General features: G+C 40.3%; 9 protein-coding genes across 9 annotated transcripts; 4 read left to right on the forward strand and 5 right to left on the reverse strand.

The window, feature by feature from the left end:
* Window positions 1-727: 727 nt before the first annotated feature.
* On the forward strand, window positions 728-2,509 carry HG535_0B05290 (alpha-glucosidase; the record flags this gene model as incomplete). The annotated part of the gene is made up of 1 exon (XM_037287320.1): window positions 728-2,509. One exon carries the CDS (start codon window positions 728-730, stop codon window positions 2,507-2,509), a length of 1,782 nt encoding a protein of 593 aa, XP_037143215.1.
* A 596-nt stretch (window positions 2,510-3,105) lies between these two features.
* On the reverse strand, window positions 3,106-4,536 carry ARP7 (Arp7p; the record flags this gene model as incomplete). The annotated part of the gene is made up of 1 exon (XM_037287321.1): window positions 3,106-4,536. One exon carries the CDS (start codon window positions 4,534-4,536, stop codon window positions 3,106-3,108), a length of 1,431 nt encoding a protein of 476 aa, XP_037143216.1.
* A 187-nt stretch (window positions 4,537-4,723) lies between these two features.
* On the forward strand, window positions 4,724-5,047 carry EAF6 (Eaf6p; the record flags this gene model as incomplete). Its single annotated transcript, XM_037287322.1, has 1 exon — window positions 4,724-5,047. The coding sequence occupies one exon, from the start codon at window positions 4,724-4,726 to the stop codon at window positions 5,045-5,047; it is 324 nt and encodes a 107-aa protein (XP_037143217.1).
* A 910-nt stretch (window positions 5,048-5,957) lies between these two features.
* AIM24 (Aim24p) lies at window positions 5,958-7,160 on the forward strand (the record flags this gene model as incomplete). Its single annotated transcript, XM_037287323.1, has 1 exon — window positions 5,958-7,160. One exon carries the CDS (start codon window positions 5,958-5,960, stop codon window positions 7,158-7,160), a length of 1,203 nt encoding a protein of 400 aa, XP_037143218.1.
* A 233-nt stretch (window positions 7,161-7,393) lies between these two features.
* Window positions 7,394-8,989, forward strand: HTS1 (histidine--tRNA ligase; the record flags this gene model as incomplete). Its single annotated transcript, XM_037287324.1, has 1 exon — window positions 7,394-8,989. One exon carries the CDS (start codon window positions 7,394-7,396, stop codon window positions 8,987-8,989), a length of 1,596 nt encoding a protein of 531 aa, XP_037143219.1.
* Window positions 8,990-9,381: 392 nt separating this feature from the next.
* Window positions 9,382-10,866, reverse strand: BNA2 (dioxygenase BNA2; the record flags this gene model as incomplete). Its single annotated transcript, XM_037287325.1, has 1 exon — window positions 9,382-10,866. The coding sequence occupies one exon, from the start codon at window positions 10,864-10,866 to the stop codon at window positions 9,382-9,384; it is 1,485 nt and encodes a 494-aa protein (XP_037143220.1).
* A 339-nt stretch (window positions 10,867-11,205) lies between these two features.
* On the reverse strand, window positions 11,206-11,853 carry MIX23 (Mix23p; the record flags this gene model as incomplete). The annotated part of the gene is made up of 1 exon (XM_037287326.1): window positions 11,206-11,853. The coding sequence occupies one exon, from the start codon at window positions 11,851-11,853 to the stop codon at window positions 11,206-11,208; it is 648 nt and encodes a 215-aa protein (XP_037143221.1).
* A 140-nt stretch (window positions 11,854-11,993) lies between these two features.
* On the reverse strand, window positions 11,994-15,095 carry HG535_0B05360 (uncharacterized protein; the record flags this gene model as incomplete). Its single annotated transcript, XM_037287327.1, has 1 exon — window positions 11,994-15,095. The coding sequence occupies one exon, from the start codon at window positions 15,093-15,095 to the stop codon at window positions 11,994-11,996; it is 3,102 nt and encodes a 1,033-aa protein (XP_037143222.1).
* A 366-nt stretch (window positions 15,096-15,461) lies between these two features.
* Window positions 15,462-18,950, reverse strand: PKC1 (protein kinase C; the record flags this gene model as incomplete). The annotated part of the gene is made up of 1 exon (XM_037287328.1): window positions 15,462-18,950. One exon carries the CDS (start codon window positions 18,948-18,950, stop codon window positions 15,462-15,464), a length of 3,489 nt encoding a protein of 1,162 aa, XP_037143223.1.
* Between the last annotated feature and the right edge of the window lie 280 nt (window positions 18,951-19,230).

Below are 19,230 nucleotides of genomic sequence, written 5' to 3' on the forward strand. Positions count from 1 at the left end.
TTGTATTGTATTATCAAATGTATGAAAGAGTCTAGTTAGGTTTCTCTTTCGCAGCATGAAATCCTCCATTTGTTGGGGTAGGGGTACCTCCGGGAGTCGAAAGATTAGAGCCAGACACCAAAAGAAGCCTCTCAAAAATTCTTTCCTTTTCCGACAAAGCTTGAAAATTTCGGAGAAATGATAGAATTTTGAAGTTCGGTGCCTTGAATAAGTGCGGGGGAGGGGGGAAGGTAGTTGGTGGGGGGTTCTGAGTATTTACCGGAGTGCGGGGTAATATTTTGTTCTAGAAGCTAGTGATAGGAATGTGAAGGTAATGGTGTGTTCTCGTCAGACGAAATAGAACAAAGCTTAAAATTTACTTCGCACTGGATCTTATGAATCTTTATCGCCACCCTCGCGCTGGAGGTGTGGCGGTTTGCAGTTTACGGTTACCAAGAAGAGAAAAATGACCTTCACATGTCCACGACCTATATTTCGAATGGTTTTGGGCGTCATCTGCCTCATTTCTTAGCTTCCCGGGGAATCTTACTGAGCACGAAGCGATTGTCTTTTCGAAAAGCCATATAAGTTATCGTGTCTCGCTATCCCCGTTTTTGCCACTTGGAACTTTGATATATAAAAGCCAAGATCTCTGAGGCAGAGCAAGTATGGCTCAGGGCAGTGCATGGTTGGGAACCTGCTGAGATAGGCACTAGTGTTGAGTAGATAGAAGAAAAGAGAGCTTCAAATGTCCACTCTTTCAGCACACCCGGAGACAGAACCCAAATGGTGGAAGGAAGCCACAATTTATCAAATTTACCCTGCCAGTTTTAAAGACTCGAACAACGATGGATGGGGAGATATGAATGGAATCCTGAGCAAGCTAGAGTATATCAAAGATCTTGGAATTGACGCTATCTGGATCTCTCCATTTTACGATTCCCCTCAAAATGATATGGGTTATGATATTGCCGACTACGAAAAGGTCTGGCCTACGTATGGCACCAATGAAGATTGTTTTAAGGTGATTGAAAAAACTCATGAGTTGGGCATGAAATTTATCGCAGATCTGGTCATCAATCATTGCTCTGATGAGCACGAATGGTTCAAGGAAAGTAGATCATCAAAGACCAATCCGAAACGTAACTGGTTTTTTTGGAGCCCGCCCAAAGGTTTCGACGAAAAAGGAGTACCCATAAGGCCAAACAACTGGAAATCTTATTTCGGTGGGCCTGCTTGGACCTTTGACGAAGAAACACGCGAATTTTACCTTCATCTATTTGCGCCAAGTCAACCGGATCTCAATTGGGAAATTGAAGATTGTAGAAAGGCAATATACGAGAGTTCTGTCGGTTTCTGGTTGGATCACGGAGTTGACGGCTTCAGAATAGATGTCGGAAGTCTATATTCAAAGGTGCCAGGATTTCCAGATGCCCCAGTTGTGTTGGAAGACTCCGTTTGGCAACCCAGTGATCCTTATACTTTGAATGGCCCACGTATTCACGAGTTTCACCAAGAGCTAAACACTTTCATGAGAAATAGGGTAAGGGATAACCGAGAAATTTTTACTGTGGGTGAAATGCAATACACCTCTGATGAAATTAAGAAGATGTATACTAGTGCATCGAGGCATGAAGTCAATGAGTTGTTCAACTTTTCGCACACAGATGTAGGAACCGCTCCTGATTTCCATTACAATCTCGTTCCGTTTGTATTCAAAGAGTGGAAGTTGGCTCTTGCTGAGTTGTTTAGGTACATCAATGGTACCGACTGTTGGTCAACTGTTTATTTGGAGAACCATGATCAACCTCGCGGAGTTACAAGATTCGGTGATGATTCTTCAGAAAATCGGGTTATTTCAGGCAAACTTCTCTCAGTCTTGTTGAGCGTTTTGACTGGGACTTTATTCATCTATCAGGGTCAAGAGCTTGGCCAAATAAATTTCAAAAACTGGCCAATTGAAAAGTATGAGGATGTTTCGGTTAAAAATAACTACAACGCTATCAAAAAAGAGCATGGAGAAAATTCAGTGCAGATGAAGAAATTTTTAGAGGGTGTTAGTTTGATGTCAAGAGACCACGCCAGAACTCCCATGCAATGGACAAGGGTGGAACCTAATGCGGGTTTTTGTGGTTCTGATACAAAGCCATGGTTTGAATTGAATGATTCTTTCAAAGAAGGTATTAATGTGGAAGATGAAACCAAAAACGCGAACTCTGTCTTGAATTTCTGGAGAGATGCCATTAAATTCAGGAAAGAGCACAAAGATATCGCTGTATATGGTTACGACTTTGAATTCATTGATCTGGATAATGAAAAATTGTTCAGCTTCTCCAAAAAATACGGCAATAAAATCATGTTTGCGGCTCTGAACTTTAGCTCTGGTCATATTGTGTTTCAGACTCCTGGAAATTTTGCCTCCTATTCATTAGCTTTCGGCAACTATCCTGAAGGCGATGTTGATGCATCATCCAATATCTTGCAGTCATGGGAAGGGAGAATTTATATTCAAGAGAACCCTTTGCCTTGAAATCTTCCAGAGGACAATTCGATTGCTTGGTAAAACGTATCCGTTTTGTAAAATGAAGTATTGTGATACTTATAAAAGATACACTATTAAATAAGGTTCTGTTATCACCATATATAAATAAAAGTTCGCTTTAAAGAGACTGGAAGTTTCCTAGACCAGTAAGTTGCTACTTTCATAGAGCATTGATTTTTATTTCATTCTCCTTTTATCAGCTTTAGTTAATCTCGTTTCTTATAAAAGTTTGTAGTTCCTCTCAAAGCTTCAGGAGTTAGGCAACTAGATAAGATGCACCGTCATCGATAATTCAAGCGGTACCAAATGGAGAGGTCTGCTTTTTCATGGATGACAACATAAGCAAAATGTGGCACAGAGGTGCGCAAGCAAATTCCTCCAATTGCCTTTATTTGAACACTTTATGACTATTGAAAATTCCGTAGGGTACAAAGGTCATTTTACAAGTACAGAGGACTGCTAACTACGAGGATACATATAGCCTATTTGAACACTAGGCGGTCAGAGCTGAAGGTCACACAATTGAATTTGTGTTGCTTCTTCCAGTCAAGTATACCTTTGAAGCGAACAAAAGGTATAATCGACTAATTCTTGTGGCTTTGCGATTGTTTGAGAAGATCAAAGTCCTGCTTTGTATACCACTTTCCGAGTTCCCAGTTTGGTAAATTGGACATTGAGTTCATAGCAATCCAGCTCTGAACTTTTCTGTCCATCATGATCTGGTTTGCGTAGGTTGTTAGCTTGTATTGAGGGAATCTTATGGACAAGTCATTAATAATTCTTTGCTCCATTCCAGCGATTAACGAGGTAGCACCGGTAATTATCACGTTAGTCAATAACAAAGAGTACACCTGTTCGGAAGTAATACCACTCGTAGCAGGATTTGCAACTCCATTAGTCAACTGCGAGTTAGAACTTGCATTTGTATTATGTTGTGATCCTTTCTCATTTAGGGTTAGAGAGGCACCCGTACCACCTCCTCCAAGAGTTCCAGTACTGCTGACACCTGCACCTGCTTTTCTGATAGATTTGGACATAAGTTCACTCAGACCAATATTGCTTGCTGGTTGTTGCAGGTGTGGTTGTGAATGTGACTGAACTTGCGATTCTCCTTGGGCTTTAAGCGCGTCCTTCGGTTCAAACAAGCTTTCTGCTAGCTTGTAACTATCTCTAAGTTCCAATGTTACAGTCTTACTTTTCTTAAACAGAAAATTTTTCTTCTGAGTTAATGGATTGAGGGCAAAATTAGGAAAAGCTTGTTGCTGTTGTTGCTGTTGTTGTCGTTGGAGTTCGTAGTACCTTTCTAATTCACTGTAATTCTTATCGCTGACTTGCAACATTGTGCTTTTAAATTGTTGCAACCAAGTATTCGAGCTAAACCACATTTCACAACTACTTAAGTTTGTTGCGTCATATTCTTTATTGAAAAATTCAGAATTTGTTATCTGATAGTCCAAGAAATCTCCGCCAAATTTAGATTTCATCACACCGCTCTTGACCACAGTTCCATCAACAATAGGCGTGACGTTGCAGCCTCTTGCTCCAATGTCAACCACGAGCGCTGAACTTTTGCCCATTGACAACGCAATGGCTAACGGTTCGATCAAAATTTGCAAAATGGGTACCTTCAATTTATTGAAAGCAAGATCGAAGAATTTTTCCATTATTTTCATATCCGTATCACCATTGCTCGCTGGTACACTTATGACTAATGGCAATTCTGCAGGAGATACTTTTAGGTGTTCTTCGTATATATACCGCCATTGCGCCTCTAAATCTTCCCAATTATATGGATAGCCGCGACCATCAATTAGTGTATATACGTTAGAGGTTGACTCATTCTTTTCTGTTTCATCCAGCATTTCAAATGTGCCAAATATACGCTTTTCATCGTTATTGCGCTTGACATAACTTGACGGAATGATGCACTTGGGTAGTTCCATATTGCTGAAGCCCGCAACAGTTGAGCATGAGCCGTTATGAATAACCACACATTTCCTGCTCGCGTTTGTCATCGTTTCAGAATTCTCAGGCTCTCTTTTCCTCTTATCTGTTTTTATTTGTAGTTTTTCAATTATCAGCTCTTGTTGATTACTCAAATTCACATGTACTATGCGTAAAAATCTTCAAACATGATGGATTAGAGTGTGCTCGTGTATAAAGAAACGAACAATAATACGGAATAACAAACATCCAACGGTTATGGAAGGCAATCTTAAGGAGTATGAAAAGCTTAAGTCTGAACTAATCAAGAATATCGAAGCAAAGAAGGGACTGGAAGAGGAGTTTGACCGTTTACAACAAGATATTTACGACAATGAGACGGAGTATCTCTCGGGAAACCAAGGCACCAGCAAAAATAACAACATTGGTAATATCATAAAAGGATTTGACAGTTTTAACAAGGTGAGCCGTCATGGGTCGGACCTCTCGAATCATGGATTTACGAATGACGATAGACTTTTTTCCCTATCCAGTGCAGTATTTGTCAAACAACAGCTTGATGATATGCAAGAGCAAGAGTGAAGCATAGCCTTTTAATCGATAAATACCTCGAACAGAGCAGTGGTGAAATACCAATACAAGTGGCCTGACCGTAACAATTGATGCGCGCTATGGGGTACATTTCGGGAATACGTGTAGTGCATTCTTGAAGGAAGAGAATGATTTTTGGGCTCAAAGTTTTCCCCAGTGGTTACAGGCCTTATCGTGGTGACGAACTTCGTCATTTTAACTTAAGTGCTAGGACTTTTTGGCTCTTGCAGATTTTGTATGACCGAGGAAAGCTTTTCTGTTATCTTCAGTATGTGTTTCAATCGCAAATTGTGCGTTGGTGTCACAAGAAAGATTCCTTATCGAAGGAAAGCACTTGATTGTCTATTTTACATGTTACACGCTAATAGACTAAATTTCGGGCACTTTTTGGATGTTGAAAGGCCCAGGTCAGTGATTTCGTTGCTGTTCTTAAGTCTGCAGATTTTGACGCACTAGGGAGCCTTTGCGGCACCGCTTATTCAATTGCAGGAATAATCGGCTCAGAATACTCCTAATGCACGGGCATCACTAAAGGCTGAAGATGTTCAAAATTGCAGAACATCTAGCAGAACTCCCACAGCAGCAAAATAATCTATGCGAACGTCCGATGACGAATGAATAGGCGTAAGCTTTCTTATCTGATGGGAATCCCGAGCGTGCATATCAATTATACTTGCATTCCTCCATATAATTACCCCATGCGATCATTCCATCTAATTATCGGCTAAATTTATATACCTTATGTATTTCTGAGGAACTTCAACCTTAACTCGCGCTTGGCTTTTAAGTTCTCGCAGGTGACAGGAACTTTTAACGAAGGGCCCAAATAAAGGAAAAGTCTCAATGAAATAGGGCTCAAAAAAGAAATCTATCAGATTCCAAAAGATTGTAACGCATCATTATGAGCGGTAAAGTTTGCAGAATATTTCCTTCGAAGCGATTCATCTCATTGATAAGGCCAACTGAGACGACTTGTATTCCAACGCAAGTTGAGTTGAAAAATGCCACTGATGCAAGTACACAATCTTTATTCTCTGAAGGAGATAATGATGAGTTTTTGAGTACCTCAAGATTCCAGGTACTTGGTCAACCAGCTACAATGGCATCGGCACTAATACCTCCATCGATTGACCTTTACGTACGCCGTGGATGTTTAGTCTCCTTGCATGGTTCACGTTCAATTTCATTGTCGCATGAATGGCAAAGCGTTTGGTTCAACTTGACAAGATATTTCACTCTTAAACCCTCAATCTACTATAAGTTGATATCTACAGCGAAATTTAATGCTTTGATAGCCCCTAATTTTACTTCGAATAGATTGGGACCGATATTGGGCCTGTCATCCTCACCATTTAGAACCTTGTGTTTGCTGAGCCTAGACGGTACCAAGGATTGGAACATTTGGGGTAAAGATTCAATAGTTGCCTACGAGGCTAATACAAGTCTGGACATCAAGCCATCAAAGTTTTCCATTTTCAAGAGTCAAAGACCAGTCTTTTCATCAAAATATCAAATTTTACAGGGTCGTGGTAATGTCCTCTTGAGTGGATCTGGTTCTGTTTACACAATTGAATTGAAAGATGCGAGTGACGAAATAATTATCAAATCAGAACATCTGCTTGGTCTGAATGGCTCTTCTCAATTGAATATCAAGGACTCCGTTGAGGTACAGACTTTGGCACCCTTACAGAAGAAAGATGAAAAACTATTGAGTAAAAGACCACCAGCTGGCGAAATTAGAGACTTTGATGTTAGGATGTTCTTCGAGATATCTCGTGATATCTTCGCTAATACCTGGAATTGGTTGAAGAGAGTTTATTCAACTCAGCTAAACGGGCCAAGCAAGTTTTTAAGAATAAAAGGACCGAGGACCTTACTTTTGCAAAGTTCTTACAATGTCTATTTGCCAGCTTCCGCAAAAGGCAAGAGTCTTTTACAGGTTGACTCGAATCCTGCTCTTTCGTCGTCAATACCACTCACAAAATCACCCTCTAAAGATTATTTGAGCTACGCTTCCGTGTTGAAAGACGGACAAGTTGACTTTCGTAGCACAGAAGACTTTAGTGAGACTCTCAAGCACACCAACAGCAAGCAGCAAAATTGAAATACTCCTTAGATACGCAACTGTGGTTGCCCAAGTATATATAAATACACCGCATATCTCATATTCCCACCTCAACTATTATGATTAACAGTATTATCCCGTGTATAGCGATACAAAATTTTTTCAATTCGTGAAACCTCTCGATGCCTTGGGAGACAATTCAATGTTTAATGAGTGAAGTTGATGGCATTATAATTTGCTAGGAGGAGTGTTTTTCGGTTTTGGAATGTTAAATGCTGAGTCGAATATCCAGGCTGAAACTTTTCCACTTACAATTGGTCCGCGAGATGTCACAAGTTCCTGCCGAAGTTTCTGCTAATGCTAAAGCAGAGAAATCGAAATTACAAGTGTCTTTAAAGACCCCAAAGGGGACTAAAGATTGGGCTGACTCTGATATGGTTATTAGGGAAAGTATCTTTAGAGTACTCTCTGATATGTTCAAGCGCCATGGTGGTGTGACTATTGACACGCCAGTGTTTGAACTAAAGGAGATTTTAGCTGGTAAGTATGGTGAGGACTCTAAACTTATCTACGACCTTAAGGACCAGGGTGGTGAATTGTGCTCGTTACGTTACGATTTGACAGTTCCATTCGCACGGTTTGCAGCTATGAATAATGTTCAGAATATCAAAAGATACCACATTGCGAAAGTTTACAGAAGAGATCAACCTGCAATGACGAAAGGCCGTATGAGAGAGTTTTATCAATGTGACTTTGATATTGCTGGTAATTATGAATCTATGGTTGCAGACGCGGAATGTCTATCTATCGCAGTAGAAGGTATTACAGGTCTAGGCATCAAGGACTTCAAAATTAAATTGAACCACAGGAAGATTCTAGATGGTATTTTTCAAATATCTGGTGTCAAGGATGAGGATGTTAGAAAGATTTCCTCTGCTGTTGATAAACTAGATAAGTCACCGTGGGATGTCGTCAGAAAAGAAATCACAGTTGAGAAGGGTCAATCGGATGAGACTGCTGATAAGATTGGCGAATATGTCAAACTGAATGGTTCACTGAAACAGGTTCATTCCGTTCTATCTCAAGATCCAGCTATCTTGGAAAATTCTCTAGCTAAGGAAGGATTGGATGAAATCGAAACTTTGATGAGATATACTGCTGCCTTCGACATTGACAGTTACATTTCTTTTGACCTTTCCCTAGCAAGAGGTCTAGACTATTACACCGGCTTGATTTATGAAGTTGTCACATCTGACTCGGCTCCACCTGAAAATGCTGGAGAATTGAAGAAAAAATCCAAAAATTCGGAAGACGCCTCTGCTTATGTTGGTGTAGGCTCTATTGCGGCCGGTGGACGCTATGATAAACTTATTAACATGTTTGCTGAGGCTTCTGGTAAGAAAAGTGTTCAAATTCCATGTGTCGGTATCTCATTTGGTGTAGAAAGACTATTCTCCATAATTAAACAAAGAATTGCCTCTGCATCCATTAAGCCAACCGCTACTCAAGTAATGGTGATGGCCTTTGGTGGTGGTAAAGACTGGACTGGTTATTTACCAGAGAGAATGAAGGTTGCAAAAGAACTATGGAATGCCGGTATTGAAACTGAATATGTGTATAAGTCAAAAGCCAACCCAAGGAAGCAATTCGACGCTGCTGAAAAGACTGGTGCCCAACTGGCAGTCATTTTAGGTAAAGAAGAGTATTTGGATGGCAAGTTTCGTATCAAAAAACTAGGACCTCAATTTGCAGATGATGACGGGGAGTTGATTGAAGCAGCTGATCTAATTAAGGTCGTCAAGGAGAAATTATCTGAAATTAATGAAAATGATGTTAATGAAGTGACACGTCTCGTACAAGGAATATAGTCAAATGAATCAAGCTTGTCAGACAAATGTGTTGATTCATAATTCTTGCGTTGTATTTTCCATTATGAATAAACTTGTTACAATACTCTGAGCGGAAAATGAAAGTCAGCAATCGAGATCATCTCGCTTACAGAAAATATAGTTCGAACGAATAAGTGAATATACGATATAGAGCACAATAGAAATATCTCTGTTATAAACTTCCCGTTTATCGAAAAACAATGATGCTTTCAAGTAGGAATTCGAATTGTTCACTGAAAACAATGTGTCACAACCTTTTTTCTTCTCAGTATTTAATCTATACACTATAGTTGGAAACAGTTTAAAACAAATAGAAATAGTGCTCTTCATAAACGTTAATTTAAAATTGTAAGTATTTTGATAAACGGTATTTACCAGTGTCCGGCAGATCGGCCAATACCGCTCTCCTCGTCAGAACTGGCGTCTACAATCCAATCTCCGGCCAAACCCAGTTTAGACTTTTTAGATTTGCCGGCAGATTCATCCATTTCCTTTTCAGCGCTTCTTTTATGCAACGTAGGAATAACAGAATGCCTATGAACATCAAGAACGGCAGTACTCAAGACTTTCTTTCCCCAGTCAGAAGCTGCGATGCTTCCAGTTTCGTCTCTGCATTGTTTTAAAAAAGGTATCAAAGCTGTACCACCAGTTCCTTTCAATTGTTTGCTTTCTTGATCTTTCGATAACCCACTTCTTAAAGCCCTGGATTTTGATTTATTTTTGTTGGATTGCAGTATGATGTAACGTGTAACAATTTGAATGTGCTTGTCACGGAAGGATTTTAGCATTGCCAGACAAGCATCATAGGCCAGAGTAAGTTTTTCAACTTTCTGATCTAGCACAAAGGTACGAATATTGCTCACAAGAGATAAATGCTGAAGAAATTCGCGATGCTTTTTAGGCATATAATTCCGCATCTCATTTATGAACGAATTTTTATTGCTGTTAGCAGAAATAGTCTTCTGATTTTCTCCATTCTTCTTGCCTGTAGGAAAATGCTCGATTCCTAAAATGATATCTAAAGTCTGAATCAAAGAGCTTTGTGCATTCGAGCCTCCTGCAAAATATTTATATTCACCTTTTGAGCCGTATTTGACACCTCTTGGTAGGCCGACTTCAGCCATGTTTTTCCAACCTGCCAGATAAGGCCTCATTCTATAATAGAAAATGTGGGGATCGCACATTTCTTCCATTCTCATCAGTATGCTTCCCAAATTATCTATGCCCTCGGCCAACAACTGAAGTTCCTTTACAACGGAATCAATATCATTTTGTCTTGCAGTTTTCATTGCATTCATACCTGCCATTACACATTTGCTGCCGACTTTCTCCGTCATGACACTGACTAGGTAAAACCAGCTTTCATCGATACCGCCTGTAAACGTATTTAGTGTCGTTAGGTTGGAAAGATCCATAACGTCATCGATAAGATCTGGATTCGTAATAATAGGTTGATAATTCCAGAGCACGAGAGAAGAATATGTCGCTAATGGAGGTAGCCCCAATTCATCCGAAATTCTCAATAACGGGACGGCAATACAATCTGGTAGAATTTCACATGGCTGATCAACCCCCCATACATAGGCATTGGTAATGAAACAGAGCACCGAATACGCTCTCCTTAATTCGCCGACATTCTGCAAGAGCGACTGTTTCACCTCCAGTATGGGCAAACGATCAACAACCTCTCTGATTTTCTTTGTCAGTAGTAAGGATGGCAACTGAGCTACTACAGCCTCCCATTTTTTGTAATACGAATCAGACAATTTGGCAATCGGCATCTCTTTGGGCAAAAACCCATTGACTGCAGAAATCTCGTACTCTTCCAAAGTTGGTAATGGAAGCTCTTTGTTCATCTCAGATTTTTCCTTAAAATACCCACAGCACACAATAAACAGTTTGAGTTAAGCTGGGTGGTGACAGAAGCGTTTTGAACCTTTCTGATAATTTACTTTTTCATTTAGGAATGAAGTGTTTTTTAATTATTTTATTTCTCGCTCATTCGATTATAAATCGACTAGTGTCGGCAGCCAGCCGACACCTGGCGCTGGGAAAACGTCACGGCACGACACACTTTACGTAGTGAAAGTCGAATTCTTTCGCCAACAGAGGTAGATACGTTTTAATTACATTAGTACACAATAAGATATTTACAAATTGTTCTACACCTAAAAAAAACTCGTCGTTCTTGCTTTCTAGGTCGTTTTATTGATGAAGCTAAAAAACTGAGCCATATAGTCCGCATTCTGATCGCAGTTTTGTTTGAGGGTTTTAGCACTGGAATTCCGTAAGATGGACTCTACCTTTTTGTTGTTTTCAATCCAGCTGTTCAATCTTTTCCAATCTTTGTAGGCGGCCTCCCGGTCATATATGATTCTTCTTGCGGAATACGGATCCAAACGTGGATCGATTTCGGGTATTACGTTTGATCTGATGCTTTTCGAAGTACCTGCATCCAGCTCATGTTTCAGCTGCTCACTTTGTCCCTCGCAGAAGCTTATAATCTGGTCCCTTGTTTGCCAATTAGGGTATAGCTCCTTTTTCAAATACTGCTCGCAGGAAGTTTTCTTTGAAGAGTTTGCCCTGCCGTTATCTTGAGCCTGTGAATACGAGCTCAACTTCTGTCTTAAAATGTCGTCACTGCCATTACGTAAGAGCTTCAAAAAAGAGTCCACTATTGAGGAATCGATACATCGTTTTCTTGTCAAAACTAACTCTCTTATAGGAGGTTCTTCGGTGGAGAATTCTAAATTTGGATCGAGTAGCACGTCTGGTGTCCTTAGAGTAATTTTATCCGTACTCATATGCCTGGGATGTGCTTTTGTTTGTTTTGTATATCTCATTCACAACATACTTACCGTTTTTTATCTACATGTTATTACATCAAAGAACGAAATTGATATTTCGGTGAAAATACATAAAAGTAAGAGATGCCAGCGGGATGCAGAAGAACATATAAAGGGTATAAAAATAGGATTTGGAATCACAATCCAAAGGCACCTTTAGCCATATCTTTTGTGGTTTCTTCGACCAGTTCGTTTACACTTTCGCCGACGGCAGTGGCGTAATCATTGAATGTTCCCTCTAAGGAATCATAACGAGACTCCACAGCACGGGAGACACTCCTGAATACGCCATAGCGACTTGATCTGGTACCACTTCTTGTTGGGCGCCTGTATGAATGTTCCCTTGACTCATCATCCGGCTCATTTGGCTTCACTGAAATGGTCTGCGTTGCCATTTCGCTTTCCTCGTACTTACGTGGAGGTCTATGCTCGCCTCCCAGAAGAGTATCCAGCTGATCTGTAGTACAGTTAATTGTGCCTCTAGCCCATTGTAAAGAATTAACTTGCGGCCTATAGGCGATTTTCTTACCAGGTATGTACAGAGAGTCTGTTTTGGCTTTTTCTTCCAAAGTCGAGTTACCGCTGATACCTGTAGCTTGCTCATTCACTGTAGAGAGTAGAGAAGCCTGAAATTCATTTGTTCTTATCAGAATATCACCATTTTTGAGAACGGAGCTATCACGGATAAATCGCGCCTGTATGGGGACGGTTGAAACCATGGATGATATTTCGCCGGCGTCTGGAATAGACAGCACTTTAATATCACCGCCAAGAAGAAGGACTATCACGACAGTGACCACCTTTACCTCACCATTGTTAACGAATGGAATAAAAGCTAATCCACTGGCAGCTACAGGATATTTGAAAGACTTGTGACTTTCGAATGACTTCCCTATTTTCCATACGCGTATATCCTTCTTGCCTGAAACAATTACGTACCCTGGTATGGCTAACCCACTACTCAAATTACGCATTTGTGAAATGTTTGCTGAACAGCTTTCGTTTTGAGATTTCGAAAATGAATCTATCATCGTAATTGGTCCCTCGTCATTTGTTTTGCGAGATTCTACAAAATGTGCTGCAAATCTACCCCCATTTTCTGGAATGATCTTGTAGACTAGGACCTCACCTGTGTCGGAACCACACAACATTAGGATACTGGAATAACCATCATCGGCATATTCCATGATAACAAATTCGATTGCTGTGATATATTGGCTGTGAACGTTCGGAAGCTTGTCAACGGCCTGCATGTATATAACTGCAGGGCCTCTTCTATCAAGAATTAATAGTGTTCCATCCTGATAACCAATTCCTACAAATCCCACATTGCTGTTTGTAAGTGAAGTTACTTTACCCTTATTCGCATGAACAGCAGTTATAGGCATGAATCCCTGTCTAATGTTTTCAGGCGATCTATCTCTAATATCGACCAATAATTCCTTTGAGCTATTTATTGAAAATCTTCTGAAATTCATTTCCAGCTCACGCTCACTCTTCTGTGGATTTGGATTATAAAATTGGTTGACATCGAATTTGAACAAAACAACGTCTCCCGACTCGATAGATACTGCTAGTTCCAGAGTTTGTGTAGAAAATGATATATTGTCGATTGCTTTTGAAGTCATATTCAATATTCTAGACAAATTAACCTCAAACACCGAGCCGCCACTAATTTCACCTCTGGATGCGTCCCATATTCGTACAGAGCCATCTTTATGCCCTGTAGCCAATGCAGAACAAGCATCGCTTTTCGTCACATTTTTCTTTAAAGGCTCACCACCCTTCAGAATATTGTCGCTAGACTTCGCTGCAGACATCATACCTAGCCATAGCTTTTTGGGCACACTGACTGCTAGAGACCTGGTTGCAGTAGGTCTTACCCATGCTAAACTTTGAGAAAATAGAGATGCTTTATAGCTAAAATGAGATGAGGGATACAGCAGGGTTTCTATTTGACCATCTGACAACAAAACGAGAATGACTTTAGGATCGTGACAACCAGAAAAATATGGAGATTGGCTAGGTAATGGTAGAAATTCAATTATAGGTGCGCTATTCGACAGAGGAACAATCCTCTGTGATCGAGTGTTGGCGTAATATTTGCTCATGTTTTCATAGGAGGTGATAGAATAAAGTGGGGTACCACCTAGTTCAATGAGCGTCAATGATTGACCCACTTCTTTACTTTGCGTCGACACCACCAAAGACGTGTACTCAGGATTTTTCTGACAAATCCATGCAACTTGAGTAATCCGAGGTGGGGCCGTGATAAGTGGTTTTTGGAACCCTTCTTGAGATATATGGACATCTGTTTCGAACAGTGTTCTAGCTTGAATTAGCTGACCACTGTTGGCATCCCAGAATACCAATGAGTTATCCTCGTGAACAGTTAAAATATGCAGAGAATTCGGATGATAAAGAGACTGTTTTACTCCTGGCCTTCTCAATTTTCCTTGCTTGTCTAAGAAATCTCCTCCAGGAGCCCCAGGTAGCAGTTCATAGATGAAGTGCTGCTTTATATCAGCTTCGACAAGAGAATAAGTAACGGTGACTTGATCATATGATATGAGAACAGTACCAATATCCCTAGGATTCCATTGCATTGATATTACTGCAGATATTCGGTCCTTCGGGAAAAAACGAGTCTTTTGTAGATTTTCAATCTTGAAATTGGATATGACATTTCTATCAACATCATAAAATAAGATAATTCCGCTTTGAAGACCAATCATGAGCCAATCCAACGAGGGATCCGTTTCTACACAAGCAATCTTGCCTGGACTGAACACGGATGTCAGCATGCGTTTAGAGAAGAGTGAGAAAACCATAATGACATCTCTACTATCAATGGCAACCAAGTATATACCCTTGACAAATTTCAGAAATTTTATATGACTCTTTCCCTCCAAAGTAAATACAACCTCTACTTGCTGCTGGCCATAAACGTGAATTTCACCTGTGTCTGTGGCCAAAGCTAAAAGACTTTGAGTAAAATTGAAGGCCGAGGTTGTCACCTTTCCGTTCATCCCATAACGACTTACCTCACTCACGGAAAAAAGTTTGGAATACTGACCTTTCACTCCAAGTTCTGGAACTTTAAGGGAGAATTTCTTGGGGGACTTGACAGGGGGTGATAAACCATTTCGAATAGGTTCATTCTCCGGATTGGTTCGTTCGTTCTCTGACTTACTACGGTCATTCTTGAATGCCTTCTTCAAACGCCTGCTGCTGAACATTCTAGTCTGCTCGATCACACTACAGCTACTTAATGATGATAATAATCAATGAGCTGAGGAATGCACTCTCGTACTGATTCATGTGTCTGCTTTCTGAAATTTCGCATACCTCAAGATGTATCATTTACCATCTTCGTTTATATTTCAGGTAAACATCATCACCTGACTTGATAGATATAAATTTACTGAGAAATAACTATTAGAATTCTAGCTTTTTTAAAGGCTTACTTACTGAGCTGCTAATATCTTGTTACAATATCAATGTTCATTGGCGTTCTTAACCTATGTAACTTACTGTATTTTTGATTATCTCACTTCAAACCTAAGGTATTAAAGTGGAAAGGAAACTTAAGATGCATCTGCATCCTACAATTCCAGATCGGCTGGCATAAAAGAAAATCCCCTAAATTCCTCCTGCTGGCTTGTTTCGAGCACTGAAGACAGAGGAGTCAGGGTCGGTGCGGCGACAGTGAACTCTTGCTCGAAATATGATGTGTCTTCCGGAGACTTAATATCCGGAATATAAGGCGGTTGAATACGTAAGTTCAGTAGGTCATCGAAATTGATGCTGCGGAAAAACGGCTCTTTCATGACATCCAACGCGTCTTGAGGACCGGCTCCCAAACGTTTTTCTGGATCTTTTGTCAAAAGACCTTGGAATATTTGTACAATGTCACCTGCCATATCTATTGGATATAGTGGTTCATCTGTAAGAATGGCATTGAAAACTTCGTCTTCATCGTCTCCTGAAAATGGTGATTGACAAAGGAGCATTTGATACAATAATACACCGAATGCCCACCAATCCACTGCCTTCGTATAAGCTTGGTCCTTCAAAATCTCTGGTGCCATAAATTCTGGTGTCCCACAAAAAGTAGAAGTTGTACTGCCATACCACATTTCGTCTTTGCACAGACCATAATCAGCTATCTTTATATGACCCTGTGGTGTCAATAAAATATTTTCCAATTTCAAGTCACGGTAAATGACACCGTTACTATGGAAATATTTAAGAGCCAATAATACTTCAGCTGCATAAAATTTGGCTCGTCTCACGGATAGTCTTTGGTTCTGAACATGCCACATCAAATCGCCACCCCCTATGAACTCCATCGCAAAATAAATTCTATTTTCTGTTTGGAATGAGCAGTACAAATTCGTCAGGAATGGGTGCTTGGCATCCGTCGCCAATAAAAATACTTTTTTTTCCGCTCTAGCACTTTCAATATCATGATTCTGGATTATATGATCTTTTTTCAAAACCTTTATTGCACACAAATGCCCTGTATTTTTTGATTTCGAGAGAAGAACCTTACCGAAATTACCCTTACCCAAAACCTTCAATAATATGAAATCATCCAATGACACTTTACGGCGCTTGGGCGATTTTTTCCTATGCTTACCTGCTCCTTGAGATTTGCGGGGGGATATCTGAATACTTTCCTTAGAGACTGTCGTCGCTGTTTGTGTTAGCAACGTACCATCGGACACTGCTTCGCTCACCATTTGGTTTTGCTGCTCCAATTGAAAAGTTTCAGTATTCATATCACGGAAGGGATTAATATGGCTTTTTTCAAAATCTTGCGTGCCTTCGAGACTTTGTGCTACATCAAGGGACGCTGGATTTTGAATAACCGGTTCAATTTCTTCTTTTGTCAGGAATGTTTCAGGTCTGTTAATTTCTAAATTATTTTGGTCTTTACTTTCACGTCTCCGTGATTGTTCATGTAAGGCTTTTTCATGAAGTTTCCAATTTTCCAAGTCTTGTCTTGTATATAAAACACTATTGCGTTTGGAGGCAATCTGTTCTTCCGCTGCCTGAGAAATGCCTGGTGCAAGAGGATCCAGTGTTCCAATTTCGGCAGATTCCAAAGACTGCACATTTTTCTGAGCGCTCTCAGTGAAATTCAGGTAGGTCTCATTTTCATTGATATATTTGTGCAGCTTTTCATGTGAATCTGCTTGAGTATTGGGTCGAGTAGTGTCTCCGTCATAATAAGGACTACTGTCTATATTATCAGAAGGTTCGTAAAAACTGCCTCGTTTAGCGGTTGCTTGTTGCACATGCAGCGAGGGGTCACCTAACGTAGTATTAGTTAGCGATGGCACTGATGGATTAACTTTCGAAACAGCAGTCGTGGCAGAAGAGTCCACCGATGAGATTGGAGGTAGTCTTTTCTTCTTCTCTTGAATTTTTTTGGTATCCTCAATAGTTCTTAAAATCTTATTAGCCATTTCCATAGACATACCACAGAAATCTGGAACCAAATGGGCACATTCTTTATGACACATAATGGAACATTCAGAACACTTCCACACTTTGTTTTTACCCCATGGCAATATATAACCACAGTGACAACACCATTTAGTTCCTCTATTTGAATAAGGCTCGAATCTGTGAGGGATACGATGATTTAGCTTAGCCTCATCGGGTCCCATATCGGTAGTTGTCTTGGCAATACACTTTGTGACAACCTTCTCATAGCATTTCTTGTGACAAAGAAATTTACAATCTTGGCATTGAAAGCCTGTATACCTCAAAAATTCACCGCAATAAGCACAGCACATAATGTTGTAAAACGATTTTTGTACAAAATGGTGACCATGTTGTTCATAAATCTCTTCCTGTCTGTTGATAATGGCACCGTGACGATGCAATCCTCCCACTAATGATTTTTTTTGTGGCTGGGAAGATTTATGAAAGCCAAGAGTTAGGAGTATCTGGCCTGCGGGTTCTAACACAAACCATGAATTTGTTGTTACTGAATTAGAGTAGTCTGTTGAAGAGCTGTTATCGTCACTACTCCCTCCGGCTGAATTTGGATATGGGGAAGCTTTATCTTCCATGGTGGGGGCAGCAATCACTGAAGTATTTGGTTCAACGTAATGGGAGCTTCTAACTTTTGATGCGTCCACCCAACCTTGCTGACCACTTGTTTTACCAACTTTTTTCTTACGAATCTCCTCTGCAATATCTGATAGCAATAGCCACATAACAGCGACAGGTGTCATTATATCATTGACTTTATCGTACACCGTAATTTCGACTTCATTCCCTTTGCCAACCTGAATTTGAAATTCCTCATGCCATCTATCATTTCTAGAAGGCCTCGTCCTGGCCTTAACAGTGTCATCAATCTTGATAGTTATGTAACTCTCTGGCGTTCTCGAGAACATCGGCGATTGAATATGATCAACATCTCTGATGGCCGTAATCCCAATACTCAGTTCTCCTGTCAACTGTTTTCTTCGAAACTTCGGCTGTGTGGCCATTATGTCATCATTATGCGGTTTATATTGGTCCAAATCGACATTAATAGCCTGATATTTTTTGAGTGCTTTTGTTAACAGTTGGATACGAGTCTTCGATTCCAAGGCACCACCTTCGGCAGCTGAACTACTCTGTCGGTCACCGTCAATTTGGTATAGTTTTGTTAATTTGGCATTGGCCTCTTGGTACTGCCTTTCGACTTGCAACTTGAACTCAAGCTGCTGCAGAAGATATTGAATTCTTTGTGATAATGAGGGGCAGTCATATTTAACCAAATCCAATCGTGAAAAGACATGCTCGCTGCTTCTTAAGGTGGATACTTGACCAGAGCCGTTTACCCCATAAGACTCCTTTTTATTGACGTCATTACTGCCAGTTTGCAGCTCTCGCTCGCTGCTCAGTTGCAGTTTTTCCAGGGTTTCCTCCAAATACTGGATATTTTGGCGGGCTTCTCTGATATTCGTGTTACATTTTTGTATCACCATGTTATTGCTAGTTCTTTTTTTTAAATTCGAGGCTCCTTGGATAATGTTGCGCTCTCTTTCAATTTTCTTGTGAATCTCATGCTCAACTTGTGTAAACATTTTGGTGAAGACTCTTCTGAATTATTATTGTTTTTGAAGACTACTAGAAGTTGTGGTCACTTGCTCTTCGATCAATTGCGTCAAACTCGAGGAGGGGGTCGGGAACAAATTACTCTGTCCTTCTTGTTGAGGGCAAATGAAAGCTATTCTAGCTTGAAGACAAGCCAGGAAATAAAAAACTCCACAATTGGTAGTTGTTCCACTACTTTCCGATCTAACGAATTATAATAGTGAGTTGATTCTGGTAGGGCAAACTTTATGGATCAACCTAGCCTCAAAC

This window comes from Zygotorulaspora mrakii, chromosome 2 (genome assembly GCF_013402915.1).
Source record: "Zygotorulaspora mrakii chromosome 2, complete sequence".
Lineage (NCBI taxonomy): Eukaryota > Fungi > Ascomycota > Saccharomycetes > Saccharomycetales > Saccharomycetaceae > Zygotorulaspora > Zygotorulaspora mrakii.